The sequence below is a fragment of the Rhamphochromis longiceps genome, linkage group LG12 (genome assembly GCF_057381845.1).
Source record: "Rhamphochromis longiceps isolate RC_006_pf linkage group LG12, R_longiceps_female_GT1.1, whole genome shotgun sequence".
NCBI classification, from domain to species: Eukaryota; Metazoa; Chordata; class Actinopteri; order Cichliformes; family Cichlidae; genus Rhamphochromis; species Rhamphochromis longiceps.
Genome location: NC_140568.1, coordinates 25,000,108 through 25,026,412, shown reverse-complemented (window position 1 = coordinate 25,026,412; position 26,305 = coordinate 25,000,108). Strand labels below are relative to the sequence as shown.

Sequence of the window (26,305 nt, the reverse complement as noted above, 5' to 3'; positions counted from 1 at the left end):
TCGATCTCCGGCTCCCTTCTCCCATCACTCGCGAACAAGACCCCGAGATACTTGAACTCCTCCACTTGTGGCAGGAACTCATCCCCGACCCGGAGTGGGCACTCCACCCTTTTCCGGCTGAGAACCATGGCCTCAGATTTGGAGGTGCTGATCCTCATTCCCGCTGCTTCACACTCGGCTGCGAACCGTTCCAGTGCGAGCTGGAGGCCTTCACCCGATGAAGCCAACAGAACCACATCATCTGCAAAAATCAGAGATGAGATTCTGAGGCCACCAAAGCGAAAGCCCTCCGCCACTTGGCTGCGCCTAGAAATCCTGTCCATAAAAATTATGAACAGAACCGGAGACAAAGGGCAGCCCTGGCGAAGCCCATCACCCACCGGGAACGAGTCCGACTTATTGCCGGCAATGCGAACCAAGCTCTTGCAACGGTTGTATAGGGATCGAATGGCCCGTAGCAATGGGCCAGACACCCCATATTCCCGCAACACCTCTCACAGGACACCCCGAGGGACACGGTCGAATGCCTTCTCCAAGTCCACAAAACACATGTAGACTGGTTGGGCAAACTCCCATGCACCCTCAAGTATCCTGGAGAGGATAAAGAGCTGGTCCAGTGTTCCGCGACCAGGACGAAAACCGCATTGTTCCTCCTGTATCCGAGGTTCGACTAACGGACGAACTCTCCTTTCCAGCACCCTGGCATAGACTTTCCCAGGGAGGCTGAGGAGTGTGATCCCCCTGTAGTTGGAACACACCCTCCGGTCCCCTTTCTTAAAGATGGGGACCACCACCCCGGTCTGCCAGTCCACAGGTACTGCCCCTGATCTCCACGCAACATTGCAGAGGCGTGTCAACCAGGACAGCCCTACAACGTCCAGAGCCTTCAGGAACTCGGGGCGGACCTCATCAACACCAGGGGCTCTGCCACCAAGGAGTTGTTTAACTGCCTCAGTGACCTCGCCCCCGGAAATTGGCGGGTCATTCCCCTCATCCCCAGACTCTGCTTCCTCCTCGGAAGACGTGTCAGTGGGATTAAGGAGGTCCTCGAAGTATTCCTTCCACCGCCTGACAATTTTCTCAGTCGACGTCAGCAGCGCTCCGCCAGCACTATACACAGTGCAGGTAGAGCACCGCTTTCCCCTCCTGAGACGTCTGACGGTTTGCCAGAATCTCTTCGAGGCAGTCCGAAAGTCTTTTTCCATGGCCTCTCCGAACTCCTCCCACACCCGAGTTTTTGCTTCAGCCACTGCCCGAGCCGCATTCCGCTTGGCCTGTCGATACCTGTCGGCTGCCTCCGGAGTCCCACAGGCTAACCAAGCCCGATAGGACTCCTTCTTCAGCCTGGTGGCTCCCTTCACCTCTGGTGTCCACCATTTGGTTTGGGGATTACCACCACGGCAGGCACCCACCACCTTGCGGCCGCAGCTCAATGCAGCAGCTTCGGCAATGGAGACTCTGAGTCCGAATGGACCATGTTCAATGTCCCCAGTCTCCCTCGGAATGCTGTCGAAGCTCTGCCGGAGGTGTGCGTTGAAGATCTCGCGGACTGGGGCCTCTGCTAGACGTTCCCAGCACACCCTCACTACGCGTTTAGGTGCACCAGGTCTGTCCAGCGTCCTCCCCTGCCACCTGATCCAACTCACCACCAGGTGGTGATCAGTTGACAGCTCAGCCCCTCTCTTTACCCGAGTGTCCAGAACATATGGTCGCAGGTCTGCTGATACGATTACAAAATCGATCATCGACCTACGGCCTAGAGCGTCCTGGTGCCACGTGCACTTATGGACACTCTTATGTTCGAACAGGGTGTTCGTTATGGCCAAACTGTGGTTAGCACAGAAGTCCAATAACAGAGCACCGCTCGGGTTCAGATCAGGGAGGCCGTTCCTCCCAATCACGCCCCTCCAGGCCTCGCTGTCGTTACCCACGTGAGCATTGAAGTCTCCCAGCAGGACAACAGAGTCTCCAGGTGGAGCACCCTCCAGCACCCCCCCCAGGGACTCTAAGAAGGCTGGGTACTCTGAACTGCCACTCGGCGCATAAGCGCAGATGACAGTCAGGACCCGTTCCCCGACCCTAAGGCGCAGGGAACAAACCCTCTCGTCCACCGGGAAAAACCCCAACGTACCGGCAGCAAGCCGAGGGGATATTAGGATACCCACCCCAGCCCGCCGCCTCTCACCAGGGGCAACTCCAGACTGAGACAGAGTCCAGCCCCTCTCCAGGAGACTGGTTCCAGAGCCCAAGCCATGTGTAGAGGTGAGCCCGACTATATCTAGCCGGTACCTCTCAACCTCACGCACTAACTCAGGCTCCTTCCCCACCAGAGAGGTGACATTCCATGTCCCTATTGCCAGTCTTGGCAGCCGGGGGTCAGTCCGCCAGGGCCTCCGCTCCTGGCCGCCACCCGGCACACAATGCACCCGACCCCTATGGCGCCTCCTGCGGGTGGTGGGCCTGCGGGAGGATGGGCCCATGTCTCCTCTTCGGGCTGTGCCCGGCCGGACCCCATGGACTAAGGCCCGGCCACCAGACGCTCGCCCTCGGGCACCCTCCCCGGGCCTGGCTCCAGGGCGGGGCCCCGGTAACCCTATCCCGGGCAGGGTAAACTGTTCCCTCGGTGTCCTTTTCATAAGGGTCTTATGAATCGCTCTTTGTCTGGTCCCTCACCCAGGGCCAATTTGCCATGGGAGACCCTACCAGGGGGCAAAAGTCCCCAGACAACATAGCCCCTGGGATCCCTGGGACACACAAACCCCTCCACCACGATAAGGTAGCGATTCAAGGAGGGGTTTATTTTCACCAGTGAAACTAATATAACATCTCCACATTCACAAATATACATTTCTGACATTCAAAAACAAAACAAAAACAAATCAGCGACCAATATAGCCACCTTTCTGTGCAAGGACACTCAAAAGCCTGCCATCCATGGATTCTGTCAGTGTTTTGATCTGTTCACCATCAACATTGCGTGCAGCAGCAACCACAGCCTCCCAGACACTGTTCAGAGAGGTGTACTGTTTTCCCTCCTTGTAAATCTCACATTTGATGATGGACCACAGGTTCTCAATGGGGTTCAGATCAGGTGAACAAGGTGGCCATGTCATTAGTTTTTCTTCTTTTATACCCTTTCTTGCCAGCCACGCTGTGGAGTACTTGGACGCGTGTGATGGAGCATTGTCCTGCATGAAAATCATGTTTTTCTTGAAGGATGCAGACTTCTTCCTGTACCACTGCTTGAAGAAGGTGTCTTCCAGAAACTGGCAGTAGGACTGGGAGTTGAGCTTGACTCCATCCTCAACCCGAAAAGGCCCCACAAGCTCATCTTTGATGATACCAGCCCAAACCAGTACTCCACCTCCACCTTGCTGGCGTCTGAGTCGGACTGGAGCTCTCTGCCCTTTACCAATCCAGCCACGGGCCCATCCATCTGGCCCATCAAGACTCACTCTCATTTCATCAGTCCATAAAACCTTAGAAAAACCAGTCTTGAGATATTTCTTGGCCCAGTCTTGACGTTTCAGCTTGTGTGTCTTGTTCAGTGGTGGTCGTCTTTCAGCCTTTCTTACCTTGACCATGTCTCTGAGTATTGCACACCTTGTGCTTTTGGGCACTCCAGTGATGTTGCAGCTCTGAAATATGGCCAAACTGGTGGCAAGTGGCATCTTGGCAGCTGCACGCTTGACTTTTCTCAGTTCATGGGCAGTTATTTTGCGCCTTGGCTTTTCCACACGCTTCTTGCGACCCTGTTGACTATTTTGAATGAAACGCTTGATTGTTCGATGATCACGCTTCAGAAGCTTTGCAATTTTGAGACTGCAGCATCCCTCTGCAAGATATCTCACTATTTTTGACTTTTCTGAGCCTGTCAAGTCCTTCTTTTGACCCATTTTGCCAAAGGAAAGGACGTTGCCTAATAATTATGCACACCTGATATAGGGTGTTGATGTCATTAGACCACACCCCTTCTCATTACAGAGATGCACATCACCTAATATGCTTAATTGGTAGTAGGCTTTCGAGCCTATACAGCTTGGAGTAAGACAACATGCATGAAGAGGATGATGTGGACAAAATACTCATTTGCCTAATAATTCTGCACTCCCTGTATGTTGTTAAGACCACTAATTATTCCACACACAGAATATTCATACCAACAAGCAAAACATCACACACATGCGTACACACAGGCATACAAAGGTCAGGCAAAATATACCCCTTGTTGATTACATGCTGAGATCAGAACTGCGGAGGGAATTGCAACAATATTGTAACAATTAGACTGCCCTTGAAGCTACCTAACAGCCCTGTGGCACCACTGTACAAACTCTGTTGTTGCCATTGTTGCTGTATTTTCATGTGTGTTTCAGTAAATGGCTGCACATATTCTATCCCTAGTAAATAAATACTATATTGCCAGAAAATATAAATAAATACAGGTTGGCTCAAGAGTGCTGAACATCAGCATCTCTTTGTTCTTTCTTTCTTGTTTTTTATTTCAGTAATGTTTAGTGTGTACAGTAATCAAACTTTATATTCTTTAACACAATCATAACTATATTAAAGTGCCAACTTATAGGCCAACAAAAGCCAGCAGTAGCTGGTGATATACAAGCACGTTATTGTATGTGAACAGATGGACATTGAAGAAGTTTAAATGATTTTAAATGGCAGGAAAACAAATCTTCACACCATTTATAAAGCACCTAAAGATCGAAGCACCACCGAGGTGTTGTAGCAGAAGCAGAAATAGGCAAGTTAACCACTGTGAGTGATTTGATGCTTCTCTGCTAAGGGATTGATGGCCGCCATACCACTGTTAGAAACTGCTAAATAACTCAGAGTACAAATCATGTTGTTGCTCTCAGTGCTAAAGGTGCAGCGGCAAGTTTAAGACCTCAAAATCTTAACTGGTTTTATCTAAGAGTTTGTTTTGGGAGGAAATCTCAGGCCTTTTAGTTCAAAGTCGTAACGTTCAAGCCTATGTGTCCAAAGGCTTTATTCAATTTAACCTCCGTGCAGTCATGCTGCGATTATAAAATAAACTGTGACAGAAAAACCTTTCTCAGGGTCACATTTCAACCACAGCAGACGGTAGAATGTTTTAATAACTGAGGTCACGCTGGAATGAAGAGGAAATAGCTTCTCAGATAGGAACAGAATTGAAGTCCAAGAATCTAAGCGTGTTCTATAAACAAAGAAATGTGTCCATACTGATGGAGATCTGCATTTTAATGTAATGTCATTAATTGCTTAACTGCAGGTGAAATATGTATAGACCCTTTTAGCCTTCACAAGTGATTTGTATTGTTTCATTCTTCCAGCACAGCCGGCTAAAGCTATATTTTGCTGATATTGGTGAGACCGGCAGCATATTTCCCTTGAGTGCTCAAATGCAATTTTATGTGTGAGCTAGAAGTGGCAAGGCTGTCTCACGGTACATAGATGTGTGAACAGTAGCGAGCTCACACTCACGCACAAATCAAAAACACACAAACCAACATAAATGCAAACAAAGGCATATGAAGTGCTTTGTCTGAAAATCTATGATGTATTATTCAAAATTCGTTGCTCTGTGTACGGCTGATTCATTTGTTGAGATTTAGGGGGAAAGAGCTGAAACTGGCTGGCATCCAAACACATACTGTAGTACATTCTGCTCCAGAGTAAACCTTACAAATAGCCATACAAACCTGAAGTGTCTCCTGACGGGATTGTCATCTGTCAGTGTAACCTGCTTTGCATGACAGACATGTGAACAGTCACTCCACACTACAAAAGCACACCACCGACTCCTTAGCATAATCCCAAAACACTGACATGACTGTATACCTCTGTACTCACATCCCAATTATCCAGGCCCTATGTAGAAACACACAATGCCTACAGCACCCTGCGTAGCATCCCACATGGCATCATTAAAGTCAAACAAGCTGCCTGAATGTTTGATGTGCCGCTCTCCTCACCCTCTCCATGTGCCAGGGCTCTCTTCTCTCAATCATCTCTTTCTTTCTTTTTTTTACAAATCCATTTTTGTCCTGTCTTATTTTTCTCTTGTTGTTACATACAGCTTCACTTTCTCCATCACACTGTCATGGTGTTTTTCGATTATACTTTGTTCACGGTTCATTGTCTGTTTCTCTTATATCTGACAACAGCGTGCTTCAAAGTTTGCTGTCTGTCATCACAGTACAGAGTGAGAGGAATGTAATGTGAGAAAAAAAACACCTTATTTCCAAAATAGTTCATTATTACTATTGATCTCTATTACTGGAGCCTGACCGATGTATCTGCAGGGGTCATCGGCCATTATTAGCTATTTAAAGATACCTGCACTTATAATAGCCATTAAAGGAACATTTAAAAAATAAAGAAGAGACCAGAGAAAGACCTGTTAACCAAGGTGTGAATTCTGATATCGAATAGTCTGTCCACTAGGGAGGCCTCTGCAACTTCTCAGATGGAAACGTGTTTGCAAAGCTGCAAACACAACAACCAGCTGATCTGAGCAGAGTCGGGCAACGCGTAAATTAATAATCCACAACTTGTTCTGAATATAAAATGGTATTAAACATGTTTTGTGTGTCTGATACGAAATAAAAATTATTGGCCAATATATCGCATGTTTAGATCACCAAATATCGGTATTGGTATCCGCCTTAAAAATCCTATATAACTCAGAGTCTATTTATGAAGAGTAGAAAATCTTGAGTTGAGCGCAAATCCAGATATCAGAACTGTTTTCATGTGCTAGAGCTGTTTTAGAATGAATTTTTGCTATAAATCCAAAGAAATAAATCCATTTCCTCTTAGGTCAGTTTACATTTTGGGTAATAATGATGCAAACATTTAAATACCATCACTTCACTCAGTGCAAAAAACTGCTCCCAGGCTCTTATCAGTACAATTTTGTAAGACTACACATTAATAAGATTTCCACAGTGCAGGACCAGAGAGGACAGAATCTATTGATATGATGTGCAGACATAATTCAGGATCAACAACTAATCCATGATATCGATCTGTCTATGCAGCTCTTTGACAGTAAGCACCGACTAATGGCACAGTGTGAAGGTTAACTATAACAAAGTCGGAGTAAGAGGAGGGTTTTGTGCCTCAGTGCTTTGCTGCTATAAACACACATTTTCATTTTACAATTATATGCTTGTTATTGACGAAAGCCCTCTAGGTGGTTATACAAACACTCTAGGGTACAAAAGGACAAAAATACGAAGGGAATTGTTGAGCAGAATTCAATTAATCCTTTTTTTTTCCACGGATAACAAGAAAATTACTGTTTACAACACAGTTGAGTATAAATTTAAACATCAAACTTCTCTCGATAGCTCAGTAAAACATAAAACGCTTAACAAACAGAAACCAACAATACCTCTGAATAATTACAAAACAATGCAACAAAGTTTTGTCGGTAGGGGACTTTGCAAAAGTCAATTTCTGACAACAGATACAGTGGCAGCACAGCTACTATTGTGAGTAAATCACAATTCAAACAAAACAAGAGATGGTGCCGCTGAATAAAGATTTTAAAAAGTAAACGGTTTGCCACTTGATGTTGTTTCTCATGTTAATCCAAACTGCAGCAGTATCTGTTCTACCCTACAGCTTAAACCTATGGTGAGTCTTTATTAAGAGCAAGCTAGCCATCAGTTTTACAGGATCTGTAATTAACTCCAAACCGCAAACACTTTATACTTACCATCAGCTACAAACAGGTGACGTGAAACACCAGGGATCCTCTAAATAATATAACACTAAACCATTTAAAGATCAAAAACAGGAATCTGTCTGTAACTGAGAGCTGAATTCATTTGCACTTGGCTGTGGCCCAACTTTATGTGGCGCCTGTCTTGTGACTGTGCTTTACCTGGATCCATGGCCATCTGTCATTTTCGGCTGCAGTCCAGGCATTGACCAGCCCCTTCTTGTTGAGCCTTGCAAAGTACGGGTACCACTTCTGTAGGCCAAAGAGAGCACGGTGGGTAGAAGAGGCCGTTATCTGTTGGTTGGAGATTATACCGCCCTCCATGCCCAGTGGGCCAGAGCATTCTGAGAGAACAGAGAGACAGAGAGAGGAAGCGATAGATGAGTCCTCCTATCATTCTAACACTCAGAAATGTGGGAAAGTGAGTTTCAGGAACGCGTATAATATTAAAAAAAAAAAACACAAAACCACTGACTTTATCCTCCCCATTTTGTTTTGTTTCACTCTTTTTATCTTTAAATGTTGAATTGGAGTCATCATTATGGATTCCCCTCAGTGGTCCGATTCCCCATTGATTCACAATTGATTACTGAGCTTATTGGAAAATAACAATATAGGCCTACACAGCATCACTGGTTGCTTTTATTATCTCTATGTCTGAACACAGTGTAGACCAAGAGTAGCCAAAAAAGGCTTGCATGTGACTTAGGTGGGAAAAAAGCTCCAGTGCCATGAATTCAGTGTCAGCCTTCTGCAATGGACAACTGTCAGAAAACTAAGCCAGCAATAATAAAAGGGAACTGATCAGCTTGGAGTTCCAATAGACTGAGCAATTTGGCACCAGTTCTCAAGTGGAACCACTTCTCAGTTCCCAGATGCTCCAAAATTTCATTTGTATTATATTAGCCAAGGTCATTCAAACTCTGACTTTCTCTTGACTATTGTTGCATTATTTGTTAACTCACTGTTATGTTCACCATAGCTATTTTCTATTCTACTGTCCCTACAATTTTGATTGTCAACAACGCGCTTTTCTCATGTCTCCCAAGTTCTTTTAAGTCACAGCTGCAGATTGGGACTCTTGTCTCCGTCTCAGTGCTACTACACACATTTGATGGACTAACAGGTTGTTCCTTCATCTCTTCCATCAGGAACAGAGCCCCCGGGCTCTCTCCCAAGGAGCTGCAGCCACAGTTGAACAGCATCATTCCCAAAGTCAACAAGCTTTGCAATAGCTTTAAATATCTTAGAGGCTGCATTAAAATGGGGAAGTCTGACACCATTATCCTCAGTCAAAAAGCCCTTTTTAAAGCTGCTGTTATTTGCAGTTAAGCCTAATTAGTGTGTCCAGGCATATCCAATGCATTTTAATAAATATACCTGTGGCAAAAGGGATTCTGGCAATGCTGATCCAATAAAGAATTTATTGCTCTGCACAACAAGTACTTCTTTGTGTTTCCATTAAAAAAAGAAAAATACTGAGAGATGAAACAAAAAAAAAACTTGGCACAGAATATAGATGTAGATGGAATGGGCTGGAGAAGGTGTACATAAATTATACAACATACCACAGTACATTGCACATAAAAATATTGTTTCTGTCGAAACACAACAGATTTTGTTTTTGACAGCTCTGATAATGTAAAAATGTTTTATAGATCCTATATTGTTTGAAAGTACGAATTGCGAATCTGTGGAAAAGCATCAGAATCAAGGAAGTGATGTGGGCAAGAAAACACTGTACGCAACTGTGGTTGCACCTTAAAATAAGCTGTGGCCCATTGACACCAAAAGTGATTCAGCTGTTACTCCACCTGTTTATAATCTCTCACACTCAATAAAGTATGTTAAACAGGGGTGATGTTGCAGTGACACAGCCAGCTTCCCAAACTCCTCATCATGCAAACTTTAAACTGTAACATGCAGTTTACCTGCATAAAAAATGGCGAGAAATTGGTTTCACGTGATATGCAATGTGAAAGAAAACTAGAGAACCCACTCATAGCACTAATAGTAATAAAGATGAGCAGGATTATTTGCTACTTATGCAAAAGTCAGCTAGTTGATGACATTTTAGCAATTAATTATTATTTAATGGCATTGTCTTCTATCTTCTCAGTTATAGTTATAGAAGATTTGTCTCTGCATGATTTTTTCAGTTATTACTGGTCTGCTGTGATTGCAACAGTGTTTGCAGTGTGATGCATGTCATTCTCTATCAATGCTAGCATTATGGAGGCTGAATTCCCCACAACCTTTGTTTATCTTTCACATTTACTTTGGTATGTCTCTGAAAGGAATGCGAAAAAAATAATACCTTAATCGTTAATGACACCATCATTTTTAAACTTTTTCTAGGACCACTGGTTTGTCATTAAAAATCAATCAAACAATTTGATTATTCAAGTAGCATGCTTGTGATTGCAGATATAGTGCAAGAGCTCTAAAAACTACAGCACAGAAAAAAAACTGAGGGAACTTGGAAGAGTCTCAAAAGAATGAGGACACATCAAGTACAGACTTCAGCTCGAGACACAGCTTGCTTATGCTGGTTGAAGTGCAAGTGGCTGTGCGAACCAGCCTTCAGGGGATGCCTGGAGCAATGGTCACCTAAATACTATGAAGCTGCCTTCATCATTTAAACAAAATATCTAAAAAAAAAAAAAAAAAAAAAGGCATTTCAAAGTCAGTACTGAAACACAGATCCAAACGACACACATGCATTCCAACAGACAACCAAACTGGCAACACTGAGACGTGTGAGAAGGCTTACACCACACAAGAAAGCCAAGAGTCAGAAAAGAGTGGAATGATGAAAACAACCCTAGCATGACTTATCCAGCTGCTAAAAACAGTGGGGTGCTAATCAACAGGGAGCCATGGAGACAGTGAGTAATGTCTGAGGACAGTCCAGGGGGATCTACTGGAGGCTGGAAGGAAGCACAAGTGGGAGAGTAAAACTGAACATGATGAACACAGAACACCAGACCTCTTCACAATAAAACAGGAAACACAGTGAGATATAAACATGACAACCTGGACTGACAACATACGCCACAGACATAAAATACATGAAAGCAGGGGAGACTTAACATAGTGGAAACACGAGGGGAAAATAACTAGTAACACCTAGGCATGATAATGATAAACTTAGGAAACCTGAAGGCTACATAAACTAAACACAAAACGCTGGGTCAGCAGACCCAGGATCATGACAGATTCAAGTTTGGCACAAACTTTTTCTGGACTCAAGGATGCACTGACAAAAATTTGGTGTTTAGGGTTCACACTGACCTTACAAAACACATTGTAGGCTTCATCTCAAGAATCCTTGTTTTGATTACAACAAAATACTGAACAAATGTCTAACTGGAAAGGAATTAAGTGATGATAGAATGGAAAATGTGACCTTGTTTCACATTTGCTCAGATGCTGAATTAGTAACGCAAACTGCAGATTTGCTTGGATTTTACAGACTTTGGGGTTGCCAGGTTGAAGAAAAAAGTGAACTTTTTTTGCAGAACTGATTACGTCGCCCTAGGAACTTAAAGTCAGGAACAACAGTAACCGGGCAATGCAGAATACGTTTCTCTATTTCTAAGAAAAACAAAAGAGTCTCCAGCCATGATACCCACTCTTTCAGACTTTGCAGATTATTTTCACTGCCTTTCCTAGAGCTGTGCTGATAACATGCTTAAATATACTTTTTTGAATGATATGAACAGAACATGGGCGTTGCGGGGAGAACAATCCCTCCTGACCAAATGCAAAGAATGCAGCAAGTTTAATTTAATAAGAGAGTCTTCTTAATGAATCCTGACTTTCAATTTGTTAGGGACCCTGCAGTTACACATGCTTTTTCAGACACTGGCACCAAATGTCATATCACCCAAATTTACCTCCTAAAAATGAAATGGAAATCTATTTTTCCCCATTAGAGCCTGCGGATCGAGGTGCAGTGTTGCATCAACACAATATTATATTTGTCTAGATGTTGTGCCTTTTGGGCAGCTCTCTTGTAAGATATTCCATATAGATGTTGTGACAAGACACTGCTGCAAATCCACGGTCCCTCTGACCTTGTGGCAATGATGGGCCACTCTTAACGAGCTGCCTGCCAGTCGTCAGTCAGAGCAGCAGAGGCAGCCAGCCCCGGGGCCTTGCCCTCCTGGCCCCTGAGCATACATCAGCGTTGCGACAGCACACATCACTAACACCGCCAGTACCGTGATGTGACAGCTGAATCCATCTCCCACAAGCCCTACCTAAAGCCTAAACAAATTAGCGCCCCACTGAAATTAATGCCACCGCACCAATACTAATGACCATGGAGCAAAAAGAGGGGATAAGTCAAAGAATAATAAATACACCTAACAGATGTTAGCCGCACGACAGACGTTCCACAGGTGACAAATGGCGGTGAATAAAATGCACCTGTACACATGTTCTTGTGTAGCTGCAACTTTAAAAGTGACCAAGCTAGCAATGTGTGTTTTAAAAGAATACTGCTACGCTCTTGTTGAATAAAGCAGAACAAACAGAGAAAAATGCATAGCTTGTGTTAGTACAACAATCCACATGCACATATTAACTTTCCTTACATTATATTATCTAAATACATTTTTGAAATAGGTTTCCACTGTTTATTTTAAAAATAAGCTTTCCCTGCTCTACCTCTCAGTATGTCAGCCAATAAAACCTTTGATTAATATTAGCTGAAATACCAGGTGCAAATACTGCACATATTGTATACGTGCTGTGCAGTTCTGAACTTTGGATGGTCTATAGCATATTGAAAAACTCGTAGTCTACAATTACATTTTCACAGAACAGCTAATATATAGGGAACCACTGATGCAATCAATATGAAAAAAAAAATGTCAATACAAAATGACCATAATAAAATAAATACTTACACTTTGCGTTATGAGAAACATTAAAATTAAAATGTTGAATACATTGAACTCCTTGTCATATTCAAGAAACCAGTATGAGATGATTTGAGCTTTTTGACATGATGCATTATCCTGCTGGTCACAAAGGGGTTGCTCATGGAAACAATACTCGGGTACACTACTCCGTTTCAGTTACTGTTATCTTCCTATCAGCTTGAAGCAGTCTAGTTATTCTCATCTACCCTCTGGCACAACAGCGAAATTTCACCTTGAGAAGTGCTCACTTGACATCTTCTCTTTCTAGACCATTCTCTGTAAAGCTGTAAAGATGATTGTGCAGGAAAATCCCAGTAGATCAGCAGTTTCTGAAGTACTAAGACAAGCCCATCTGGCACCAACAACCACATTCAAAGTCTCTTAAGTTTCTTTTGTTCCCCATTCTGGTGCTTCATATTCACCATGTCTACATGCCTAAATGCATTGAATTACTACCGTGAGACTGGCTGATTAGATATTTGCATTAGCAAACAATTGAATAGGCGTAACTATCAATCAGTCAATCAGTCTCCTCCGTGCCGCGTCTGTCCAGTACAGAATGCATTCAGCTTGTCAAATTTACATAAATCTGCGATCGCTAGCAGTGTGACTCTGAAGTGCTGTACTGTATGTTTGTAAGTTCTCTCCCCAACAAACACAACAATGTCAACAAAGTAATTATAGTAAATAGTATATAGTAAATAGTAAATAAAGTATTCTGATTCTGATTCTGAAAATGTTTTGCACCGTCAAAGGCACCTGCGGTAGCATCCAAAAGGCAGAGGAAGAAGGGAACCATCACACAAGAAGTTTGACTTCTGGACATGCTAAAGGAAGGTAGAAGTTACCGTATTTTTCAGATTATAAGGCACATTAAGCAAACAAAATCTGATGAATTAATTTGTGAGTAGCCGTGTTGGGGGCCTGCTCAGGGCTCCAAGTTCACTGATATATTAATCCTAATATTTTCCTAGACTGCAGACGAAATCCTCACAATAGCATAATAAACACATAAAGCCTCTTTGAGCTCTTGGGCTTCTTGCAAAAACCTACTCCTTTAAAGACTTTTTCCATGCAGCCAGTGGGAAAAAAAGAGGGCTGGTAAACACAAAATACTTACACAAGACAAGACAAATCCATCTTTCATTTTATGAGAATTAAAATGTTTATAATATGTTTATAATATTAGGTTTAATTATGTTCCTAAAGAATGTGACCACTATACTATGATGATATGATAACTTCTTACTTCTTCAAATGTTAAATGTTATTATATATATATATATATATATATATATATATATATATATATATATATATATATATATATATATATATATATATATTATTGGCATCGGTGAGCCACTGTCAATATGTGACATATTGAAATCGCGTTTGAATTTGCGCTTGTTTTTTGCTTTCACTTTGCAATCGCGCGAACTGTGCATAGAGAGCGACAGTACTGATTGGTGAGTGATGATAATTTGCGCACCAATTCCTCTGACATCAACTCATCAATCGTTAGCTTACTATGCAAACATGACAAGTGAAATCTCCCGCAGCTTAAACATGTGAGAGGTTGATCGCGCAGAGAATCGCTGAGCTTATGTGAGTGCGTGTGTAAAAGCAGCAGGATATATATTTTAGTTCTGCTCAGCCAAATAAGACAAGTCAGGGTGAAGAAGTGAAAGCCAAAGAAAAGCTTACCACAAAACGGAAAAGTTATGACAAATCAGACTATAATATATAAAAATTATAATTTTAATAAATGACAAATTAAAAAGGCATGAACATTTTTTTGTATCGAAAAAATATCGAACCGTGACACCAAAGTATCGAACCGAACCGAACTGTGAATTTTGTGTATCGTTGCACCCCTAATATATATATATATATATACACACACAAGTGTGTGTGTGTGTGTGTGTGTGTGTGTGTGTGTGTGTGTGTGTGTGTGTGTGTGTGTGTGTGTGTGTGTGGTTAACAAAGACAGTCACACTCTCATGAAGGTAGGTGTACTACTGCCAGGGTCGACAATCAAGACGGTCAACGCCGTCATGAACAGAAATATAGACAGTTTACAACGAGGTGCAAACCGCTGTTCAACAAGAAGGTTAGATTAGACTTTGCCAGAAGACATCTGCACATTTGAGGGAAAAACAACAACAAAGATCCCAACAAATTTGAAAAGATGAAACCCAGATTAACTTAGACCAGAATAATAGGAAGTGAAAAGTGTGAACAAGGAGAGAAACAGCTCGTGATTCGAAAACCATACCACATTACCTGTCAAAATAGTGGAGGCAATGTTATGACATGGGCATGTAGGCCTGCCAGTGGAACCAGTGACGTGACCGTTAGCTGATTTGAACTCAACAGACCAAACAGAGAGACATACAGTACAAGCAAGCAGCAGCTGAAGGTGGCTACAGTGGATACATGGCTTCTAGACTTCAGGCAGTTATTGATTATGAAGGATTTTCATCCGAGTATCAAAACAATCCTTAAATTCAGTTTGTTTGGGGCCTGTGAAAATGGGGAATATGTATAAAAACGGCTATATATATATATTTTCCTAAACAAGCAATGCAATACTTGCTGAAAAAACTTTAAGTGGTCACTTCAGTCAAATCTTGGTTGTGTAATTAAAATGCACTGTGGTGATGTACACAGACAAAATAAAAAGAATGGTGCCATTATCCAAATACTCATGAGTCTAACTGTATGGTTCTTTACATTTAATGGTGCTCAGAAAGCACACTGTTCACAGGGTGGCTCCTACAGTTATTAATCCTCTTCACCTGAAATCTAACCCTCACACCCAACTGATTCCTTTCAATAAGAGCCCAGAAACAATTTTCTGTTAGGCCTTTTGTAGAACATATGAAACATTTCCAAGACCCTTTATGTTCAGGTTTAGGTTTCTGTGTTTTTGTAACCAGCAACATGAAATGCATGTTTTTCTGTGCAGCCAGCATCCCAAATGACTCTGCATGAGCCAGCATGAGCCAATTTGACCTTACATTAGGCAGCACCATATTCTCCCCAACACAAGACCAAAAGGCATCAAGTCTCAGGCACTTATATGGCATCAGTAAACATTTGATAGCTACGCACAAAATTTGCAGTCTTTCATCACTAAAGCCTTAAAATGCATTTTCTTTTCTTCTGGCGATGCTAATAATACTGATCATTTTCACTTTAGCTTTTATTTGCCCAATAAAAGCTGGCTGAGCTCACATACTCACTCACAACATCAGCCTCACTTTCTGTTTCACATTCAAACTTGTCCTGGGAGAATAGTCAATAATACCTCCCACTTGTACCACTGGCAGCTGTGTTTACTGTGACGGTGCCGTTTTCTGTGTTGGAACTGTGTGTTTTGGAAAATAAACACTTGATAAGGTTTTGGTAGTCATCTGATTCTTTGTGTCTAACACTAAGCAGCAAAGAATATAGCTGAGAATGTGTTATAGTGTCATAGCTTTGCCAATAATAACCTCCTCCAGTCACTTTGCATAAGAATCTCACTTTATATTAACACCAGAATTGGGTATTTATAAGAATGCTGGTTTGTAGGGATGGATCTCTTTGTGACTTTATAAATGGTTAAGTCATAGTAGTTATAATGTGTCATGTAGTTCAGTTATTTTAGTTTGAAGGCAAGCATTTGAATACTGGAATTGAAATACATTATTTTTAGTGCTTATAATAATTAATTGTTATGCATTACAATATCTTATAATGTCTTAATGATGTCTTATTCAGAGAAAGTGTTACATTTTTTAAAACGCACAACAACATCAATGTCACATTTGCATAAAGCTGCTATTTACATTTAGGTGAAAATGTTCAAATCTTACTCTGAACTGATGATAAGGATGATACTTCAAACTGTACTTCAAAACTCTCCCAAGTGTACTTATTCATAGAGCCCAAGGTCTTCCAGCTGTGACTCACTAAATCTGCTTTTTCCATGTGGGGATTTTCCTGATAAACTTGCATATCATTGAAAATCTATCATCAAAGGGAGGTGCACCAAGCACTAAAGCAGAAGACAGACGCTCTTTATGAGAATTACCAGCCCCCCTTTTCTCTGATCGATCACTTTGTGTCGGTAATACTACCAGCAGTGCAATTACCTGCAGCATCAGGTGTGCTGTTCGAATCAATGGTATGTTGTAAGAGTTAGAAGGTAAACACTGCCAAAAAAAGAAACAGGAGTACTTACTGTATTGACAGTTCCTCCCCATGTATTCTCCTGGACATTCACAGGAATAGTTGGCAACCAGATCTGTGCAAATGCCCCCATTCTTACACGGGTCCCTTTCGCATTCGTTAATATCTGGAAGAGGCAAGAAAAAAAGAGAGTGCATTCATTTATATGAAGCAGACGTGGGCAATTACAAAGACTTCATCTTCATTAAAATGGATTGGTAGGGAGCACATATTGAATTTTCTCTGCGTGTTTCTCAATTCTGTGTGCACATGGAAGCTCACACAAAGACACAGGTTTCTTGGAACTAATAACTCAAAAACTCAGAGGAAGATTATTTTTGCTAGAATATAATCCACTTCTTGACAGTTTACTTTCTTTGTAGTATTTTTCAGAACATACCACATCATTTGGGTAGTTTGCAAAAAGCCTACTTAGGTTAGCAAAGTATGGGGTTTATTCATCAGAGCTATACCTACTGAGATAAACACTCTTTGAAATCTCTACATGCAGAATTCTCTATATATGCTTTACACACACACAGCAACACACCAGCAAATGTCTGTCAAGCAGAATTAGGCAGATATTCACTGACAATTAACATTCAAACGAGAGCACTCACATTTTTTAATCATCTTAAATCCAGGCCCCAAGACACCATCCAATGCAAAGCCCTCCAAACCCAAGAGATGATCCCAGAAAAGAGTCCCATGTGTCAGCTAGTGTTGATACTACGCTGCCTCCTCTCAAACACACGCTGATCAGTCTCACAACACTGCTTTCCAAACACCAATCAGAGTGAACCAAATCAAAACAACGCGAAGATAGCTATCTGAAACACTGGAAAGAAGAAACTAAAACCCAATGCAGACTCACATGTTTTATTTAGTGCTAAACAAAGACTATGAATTGGAAGAATATCTCCTTACCATCAGAGACAGAAAGCAGAGACAGATCCTAAGCCAGTATAAGCTCGGTGAAAACAAACTGGCAATCAAACGAGAAAGACACAACAAGGCATGGCAACATAAAGAAAGCCCGACATATGATTACTGTTTGATAGGTAAGGTTGAAACAGAAACAGAGATGTATTTTCCTCCTGAAGTGTAAAAAATTTAGTGAGGTAAGGAACACTTCCTTTAACCAATTCCAAATTCAAATAGACATTTCAAAGGAGAAGGACAAGGCACATCTTCCACACATACACATACAGTATGCATAGAATTATATATTAATTATATGTGTTTATTTAAAAACTGCCATGCCAATAAAATAACTTTGAATTGCTGAATTTGAACTAAATATAAATGCTGAATGTACTAGAAAAATAATAAATCAATAGAAACTTGTTAACTTGTTTACATTATTTTCTTTATTCCAATGGTGGATTCAGACCATCCTTAATGCATTACTCAATAACTCGAGGAGTCGTCTGAATTTAATTGAATAACTAATATTTCCATATATGCAAAAAAAAAAAAATTCTTTTAGGAAAAAAAATTGTTGTCGTTGTCTTACAATATCAAAAGTTCAGCGAGAGGGGAGACTTGTGTGGGCCACTGCTTTACAGACAAACGTCCACTTAGAAAGCATCAAATTTATCACATTTAACAATGTTATTTTTCTAAGTCAGAATAACTGCAGCTGAACTCCTGTATATCTATGGTGCTATAAAATACCTACACTAAAGTGGAAGACGGTGATGACACACAATTTTGCCCCACTGTCAGAAGCTTTTTCCAGCGTGCTTGTTATCCTCTGTCTCTTCATTCAAGTATCACAGATACAGGAGAGCAGAATGCGTTATCACCTTTGCTCTGTAATTGCGCTGCGAAACAGATTTTCTCTGACTGATTCATCAAACTGGTTATCGAAGGTGACACAACTCCAACCCCACCCATTACACCCCATTTGCACTCTGTTCTGTTACAGGTAGAGTTAACAGCAAGAAATTACAGGGATGATTTTGAAGCAGCGAGAGGAAAAGTGGTGAACTTTTGAACAATTTTTAACAAATTTCTAATGATTTGACTTCCAAACTTGCCTATGGCTGCTACAAGACTCCTCTAACACCTACCCTGGGCTGTCTGCGAGTTATAAGTACATTTTGGCTTCATGAATGTGTAACTAGGCTTGAGATTTAGGAAGCTTAAGAAAGTGAAACATGATTAAAGTAAGTCTGTTATGGTGCTTCATCGCTTTAAGATTTTATCTGTAGCGTACACAATAGCGCGAGTCACTTTTATTATCTCAAAATACATCTTTTTTTTTCAGGGGGAATGTTGGACGCTCAGGAGGAATATAGTCAGGTCTTCATGCATATAGGTCAATGTGGTGGTGTGACTAGAAGCAGGAACGTCTTTAATCTGTAGTCAAATCTAAACAGCATGGCTTACTTATATTTGATTATATTGTAAAATACACTGAATATGTTTCAATGTGTTACAGTCCTAGCCTGTCAGCTCCATCTCTGGCAGCCACATGACAATTTTGTGGCAAGTATCTTTTTAGTTTTTAATCATTACAGAGGCAGTTTGTGATCGTCTGTGCACGTCTATGCTTGGCTGTTTTTCGCTGCTTCACAAAAAAAAAAAAGAGCCATTTTAATACAAAGCCATTAAAACTTCAGTTTTCAGTTGCTGCACGGTCCCATTCCTCCAAAATTACATCATGATTACATCTTTTTCATTGTCCACTAGGGTGAATGCACTAGAGTCTTCAACTGTGAGACGACTGAAGAGATGTACTGAATGCTAAGTCAGAGCCTGGGTTACAATCTGAACAGGAAAAAAGCAAAAACAACCAAAGAGACAATAACAACTTCATGACACTTTTGCAATCACAAAAAATACACTTAGTAAGAGAAGAAGGGGCAGAGTAATGAGGTCTGTTTTCTCAACAACTTATCCATCTTAGGGTTGTGGGGCGAGCTGGGAGCCTGTTCCAGCTGAAATATGTTCATAATTGGTCCACTTTAAATAAGAAATCACTTTGAACAACAAAAAATATCTGATTTATTTTGTAGTACTTGCATAAATGTTGTTCAAGGTTAGATAGCCTAAACCTTTGAATGTCTGTGTTTTAACCTCCAAATTGCTTGCTACAATCAGATACAAACAGTACAGTAATTAGGTGTTATTGTGCTTCACAGTAGCTGATTTGTGTTTGTTTTTAACTGTGCTTTGATAAGCGTAGTATAGGACAGTCTGATTATGGCAGTAGGGGAGCAACACAAACAGGCCCTGCTACTTGCTTCTCTGCAATTTCTTCAACAGATCAGATCAGAAGAATGAGGTGTGCTTGTGGCAGAAGAGCAACACATTGGTCTCCGAGAGCTGTAGTGGCGACTATTTTTTTGTGCGCATAAAACTAAACAACAAAAAAAAGTATGTAAAAGGGCATGAAAAGCTGATAAATTTAGCATCAAAGTCGCTAAGTTGGCAGCAATGAGGTGAACTGAAGTGTGAAGATCACTGCTGTGAGTGAGAGGGATGTCATTCGCCCAAGCTGAGATGGTAATTATTTCCACATTTTGGAAAAACGAATATCCACATCTCACGAGTGAAAAACACATGCCAAACCAACAAAGGAATATCTGGATAGTCAAAAACAGATTTGTCAAGCTTTACATGAAACCACTCTCACCCTGACAACACATTATTAGCAAAACATGAGCAAAAACATGCTTGTCAGAATGAAACATTGGTTAGAGAAGGTAAATGAAGTGAAAATGGAATATGTTTTATTTAAACTGTAGTAACTCGGGTTGTATAATCACATTACAATTATCAATCTTCAAAACCTCCAAAAGCAAGTCAGCTTTTATTTGTTTAAATGAAGATATTCAAAAAAACAGCAATTTTAGGCAGTCTTGACAATTACAAAAACACAAAAACTTATGATTATCATGATTATGATTATTACCCACTGAGGAAACAGTTACCCCTTTCATATCACATTAAACTAAAGGGTTTTTTTTGTTTTTGTTTGTTTTGTTTGTTTGTTTGTTTGTTTGTTTGTTTTTGGGGGGGGGGGTGTTAATGGCGCTATAAGCTCTATTCGCTGCTCTGCTTTTTTGTCATTGGTTTTCACTTGCTGTCAAATCCATTCATTTTGAAAGTTTGACATTGGTAGTCTCATCCAGTGACCGATCTGTCTGTGTTCTGTGAGCCAATCAAATCTCCAGCCTCTGTTCTTTAAATGAATTGTCTGTCACTGTCACTTTGTCTCTCATGCTGTCTGTCATGTATCCCTCCTCCTTCCCATCCCCGCTTCATCCAGGTTATTCAGCGGGCCTCTTCCCATGTCTCCATTCGCCATTCAGCCTTTCGCTCACTACATAAGGGATTCTGTTTGATGTCATTTCTTATCACACCATAACCACCCAAAATATCTAAATTTTGCACGTTCATCTGTTTTCATCTCTTTATCAGTTTTTTTTTTCTACCAAATGCTGTCTCCTTTTAAAAGTTCAGTCTCTATTACCAGTTACAGAAAAGCTACTTTACTGTATAATCACTGCATTAACTGAATGCTGAATTGACTGATTCTGGATCTAATAAAAAAATTAAAATTTTATGAAAAACTCAAAATATATAGCACAAATGTTGCTTCCTTGCAGCCCACAAGGTCTTGAACAGCATACTCTGCAAAGTTCAGTGTGCACACAGGCACAATCCACATCCACGGTTATTTCACAACTGCAATCACACCACTTAGAAATGTGATGCTGTTGCTACAAGTACATAGCTTGTTGCCACCAGTAGGTTCAATTATAGAGGTAAGCCAAATGGCTCGGCCACTCAAATAGCCTAGAGCACAACAATCCACAGAGAGAGGAAAACACAGCTAGTCCATCTTTGCGATTTGCTTTCCTTTTATGAAAGGCCATCAGCTCCTAGGAGATTAGCGTGGGGAAAGTGAGACTTGCCAGTAAATCAGTTGGGAGAAAGGGGATTACTTTGGGGGATGCAGTTAATCCAACTGGTAGAAACTGGAGAAGAGAGGAAAAGGTAGGGATCGAGATGGCGAGAAAAAAGATTATTATGAAAGCAAAACAGGAAGCGATAAAATAAATAAATAAGGTGCCAATAAATAAACTTGATTTACATGAATTGAACAGAGTCACGTGGTGGTTTGTCACTCACAGTTAGCCAAAATCCACCATTCTACATGTTTCATTAAGGCCTGAATTTTGTAATCAGAACAATTTAGCAAACTAGCATGAGTAGAATTAACTTAAATTTCAATTGGATTGAAAAAAATAAAAGAATCCATCCATCCCATTTTCTCATTGAGATCTGTATTGTAGGGGCCTGGAACCAATCCCAGCTGACATTTAACGATGTCATTAATTGTTTTCTATTTTTAGGCAATTAAATGTGAACCTGTATACTGACTGTCCAGCCAGACCAATGAAGCGTGTAATGTTTCTATAGAGCCTGCACAAGACTGATTCAGCTAAGACTCTATTGAATGGTACTCCCTGGTAATTTATCATAATTTATTCATTTGTGTCTCTTTAAATTTGATATTTCTGATTTGTCAAAATTTCATCATTATCACATCTCCAAAAGATAAAATAAATTTTTTTAATAAAATTCCTTAGCCTTTGGCCATACCATCATCATGCTCTTGTCAATTCACTGGAACATCTTGCTCCCTGAAAAAAAAAAAAAGCCAGACAATATGGAGAGCAATGAGTAGTCTTGTGTGTCAGGAAATAAGACTGGCTCCAAGTATTAAACTGACTATGATGTGTCCAGGGAGCAGGATCAGGCCTGTATAAAGACGGTTCACCCAAACTCTGGGCTCCACTGGACTCTTCATCTACCCCTAGTACAGCCATTCACCATAACTAAACAGACCAACAACTCTGCTTTCAAGTGTATTTAATGGGTCACATCTTGAAAATTAGGATTTCTAAAGCACTATTCACCACCCATGGTCTGGTGTTTTCTTTAATACGGTCTATGGAAGCTTAATTTGCACAGCAGAATCATATTTAAATATGCTTCTAGTTTCCATTGGACTGTATCTAGAGGCTATGGCATCAGTATGTCCAAACAGCCCAAACAACAACTTAAATGTCACGGCTGGCGGAGTGAGCCGTGTGGTGTGGAGGAAAGGGAGGACCCAAAATGCAGCAGTGACTGATGATACGAGTGATGTTTATTTACAAAGTGACAATGGCAGAAACAGGCAGTGAGGCATGACAAAACAACTGAAGAAACCTAAACTGGGAGAACTAAATGACAAACCTGAGACCATACAAAAGGGGTGCGGGGCAGAGAGACGCCGAGACAGGAACACCATAGAACGCAGACGAGCCGACAACGAACACAGACCGACACCCACTATATATACACACACACACACACACAAGGTAATCGGGTAATCGCACACAGGAGGGAAGAACAGCTGATCTGAATACACATGATGACTGGAGGACACAAGCTGAACACAATGACAACAGACACAGACTTTCAGAACAAAACAGGAAATCTAGAACCCGAACCGGACACAAGGGGGGAGGACACAGAATAACTAGAACAGAGGGAAATAATCACAAAACACAAAACGCTGGGTCAACGACCCAGGACCATGACATTAAATCACATAAATGATTGAAATAAACGGCTGCTAAAAGCCTTTAATCCTCTCTAACTTGTTAAGCCCCCTAACTTAATTAGCTGAATGAAAGGTAATGTCCCAGTAGTATTGCCCCTACATCACACCCACGTCCTTCATTAAATTACAGTCAGATGTTGGGCAAGACTGGGTAAAGCCTTCTTTTATGCCCCTGCCAAGGCACTGTAAGCCACAGAACTGGAGGTTAGTCAAGACTTTGTTTTCATAAGGAGTTGTTTCACAGTGTTACATCTTTGCATCTGGACATACGGTAATTTAGCTTACATGAAAAATTTCCCCTGGGGAAGATTCATCTCATCTTATCTGTTTTGTGTTACTGAGCCAGCAAATGCAAAAGTATTTGGTAAGCAAGCTGATCCTCTAGGCAAGAATGGAGCAGTGGTCTGACCTCTATGGTCCGTGATCGACAGCAATTAAGTGGATCACCGGTTGTTTATGCCTGCCACATAATTAACCCCTGACCTTGGACACCCATACTTTCTTGGAAGTAATCATGCTATTCGTAATAGTGGTTAGAGTTCCTCTGGGACAGGCTGGTACTGATATCTTGTGATTCATAGCGGTGCTGTAAATGTTTGATCTGATACTGAAAATAGATTGCAATCGATGGGTGAAAAAAACGTAGAAACCCCCCAAAAAACAAGCATATAACCAGTGTGGTAAAATACTAATGTCTTTAGTTAATGGGCTATGTACCAGTGAGGAAGTTACAAGAACAAGAATTTCATGTCTGATGATGATTATTTATAGTTTTCAGTTCTTTCAACTAAAGAACATACAGCAGCAACAGTAGATTATGTTATCATTCAGTGGCAAAGGTAGTTTATGTGATATTATATACGGCGCAGGTCAAGCTAGAGGCACGGCACTACTTCAGTTTTGATAAGAACAACATATCTCATGCTGCTCTTGCAATCATGCAATGGTCTTGCTTACTTCTTTTGTGAAAATACATGTATCCCATCTCCCACACGGTTGTTTGAATGTTATGCATCTGCTCATATCTCAGTGGAAAAAATACACCACCCATTGAGCTTTAAGTGCAGATTTAAGGCTTAGTTGTTATGCCAATTATAAAATCTAAATGCATGATATTATTTTTCTGCCTGCATTTCAACCTAGAGGTCTTGATTAAATAAGCTTTAGCATATACTCAGAAACATTATACATGTATGCACATATTGTAAATACAGTAGTTATGTAGAACTTTTTCTGTTTGTGGATTTTTTGGTGGAAACTTCTATAATCCTTTTGTGCCAACAGGTCTCCAGAAATGCATCTTTGTATATGGACCGTCATCTTTGGATGTTGGGTTTGCAAAGTCCCAGTCCGGTGAAATGTGTCTAGTCTATGCTACATGAAGCAAAGACAAGCCCTGTCTCTCCAAGTTGAGTCAGCGATAGAAGACAGAACAAGGAAGTGCCTGTCTCCACTGTCAGTCTGTGCTGTCAGTCTATCCTTTCCTTAGTCATGTGAAGTGACTATCACCACAAAAGGCAGAATTTCTATTAAGGGTCTGATGAAGTCAGTCAACCAGTTAAAAGAGAAACTTCATCCGATGCGTCTGTGAAACGTGTAGTCGCAGTAATATAGTTGAGATGCTGTTATTCGATTCTCAGCAGCATACCGGTTTTATTGATGACTAAAAAACTTCTCATCTCATCCCAGCTTGTTTTCACAGTGGTGCACATGTGGCGTATGTGTCAGGGGAGATGATGATGCATGAAGCTGTGAATGCAGGATTAAGAATAGTGTATTCCAAGGACATGCTTTTTGAAGTGGGATTAGCCTACTGAGAAGTTATTCACAGCAGCACTCCAGAAGCCCTGGAAAAGGTGTCTTAGGATGCACTGCAGAGGTTTAAGTATCTGAGAAGCAAAACACTCATCATTTTGAAGATATGCAGACTGGGGGGCTCTGCCGAAACTGGGATGTGCAGAATGTGAAGAGCCCTCAGCCTGGAGGAAGAATGACACTCAGAGTAAGGCCTTAAGTGTCATTTTAAGCTTACAGATGGAGCCTCCACAGCAGATGTGTGAAGGGAATACTGATGAAATTTGGAACAAAAGAGTCTGATCCACAAGCTCCTTAATGTTACTCAGGTACACTTGCTAGAATGCTTAAATGACATGAACGGAAAAGGTAAAAGGAGATGATGGGCAAAGAGGGAAAATCAGAAGAGACATGTACTCTTACAAGGCTACTTTCTGCTCTTATATCTACTTACAAGGTCACAAAAATACTACAAAAGCTCTTAATACAGAACAAATAAAAATGAAGTGGGAACTGGTGATATCTACCTAACTGGACTACTCATACTCAGTTTCATGTATTATTGATTTCTTCAAAATCAATAAAACAACAGCCAATTTCTCTCCATGAAAAATATAAATTAATACATAAATAAAGGCAGCGTGTGGCATTATTGCAAAGTGGAAACATTTAAGAACGACTGTAACTCAACCACGCAGTGTCAGACCACATAAAGTTACAGATGACGTTCACCAAATGGTGAGAGGAAATGTTGATGAAAGTGGTTAATGCTCTGCTGACTCAATAAGTGCAGAGTTCCAAACCTCCTTTGGGATTAACATCAGCTGGGAGCTTTGTTGTGTAGTTTTCCATGGCTGTTTTTGAGCCGTACATCACCTTATCTCAGATGGTCTGGTGTAAAGCCACCGGTGGACTCTGGACCAGTGGAGTGACAATTCATGTTTCTCTATCCATCAGTCTAAAAGACAAGTCTGGGTTTGGTGAATGCCAGGGAAACATTATTTG

General features: G+C 41.1%; 1 protein-coding gene across 4 annotated transcripts in view; it reads right to left on the bottom strand.

The window, feature by feature from the left end:
• edil3a (EGF like and discoidin domains 3a) overlaps positions 1-26,305 on the bottom strand; it is a 126,469-nt gene that overhangs the window by 44,276 nt on the left and 55,888 nt on the right. For 3 of the 4 annotated variants that reach the window (XM_085425309.1, XM_085425311.1, XM_085425312.1), the window contains 2 exons: positions 16,892-17,005; positions 7,892-8,073 (listed from right to left, as the gene is read on the bottom strand). In XM_085425309.1, the coding sequence (XP_085281435.1) occupies positions 7,892-8,073; positions 16,892-17,005 (296 nt within the window). Of the gene's footprint in view, positions 1-7,891; positions 8,074-16,891; positions 17,006-17,498; positions 17,618-26,305 lie in introns of those variants that run through there. The other variant, XM_085425313.1, reaches the window with a different exon arrangement.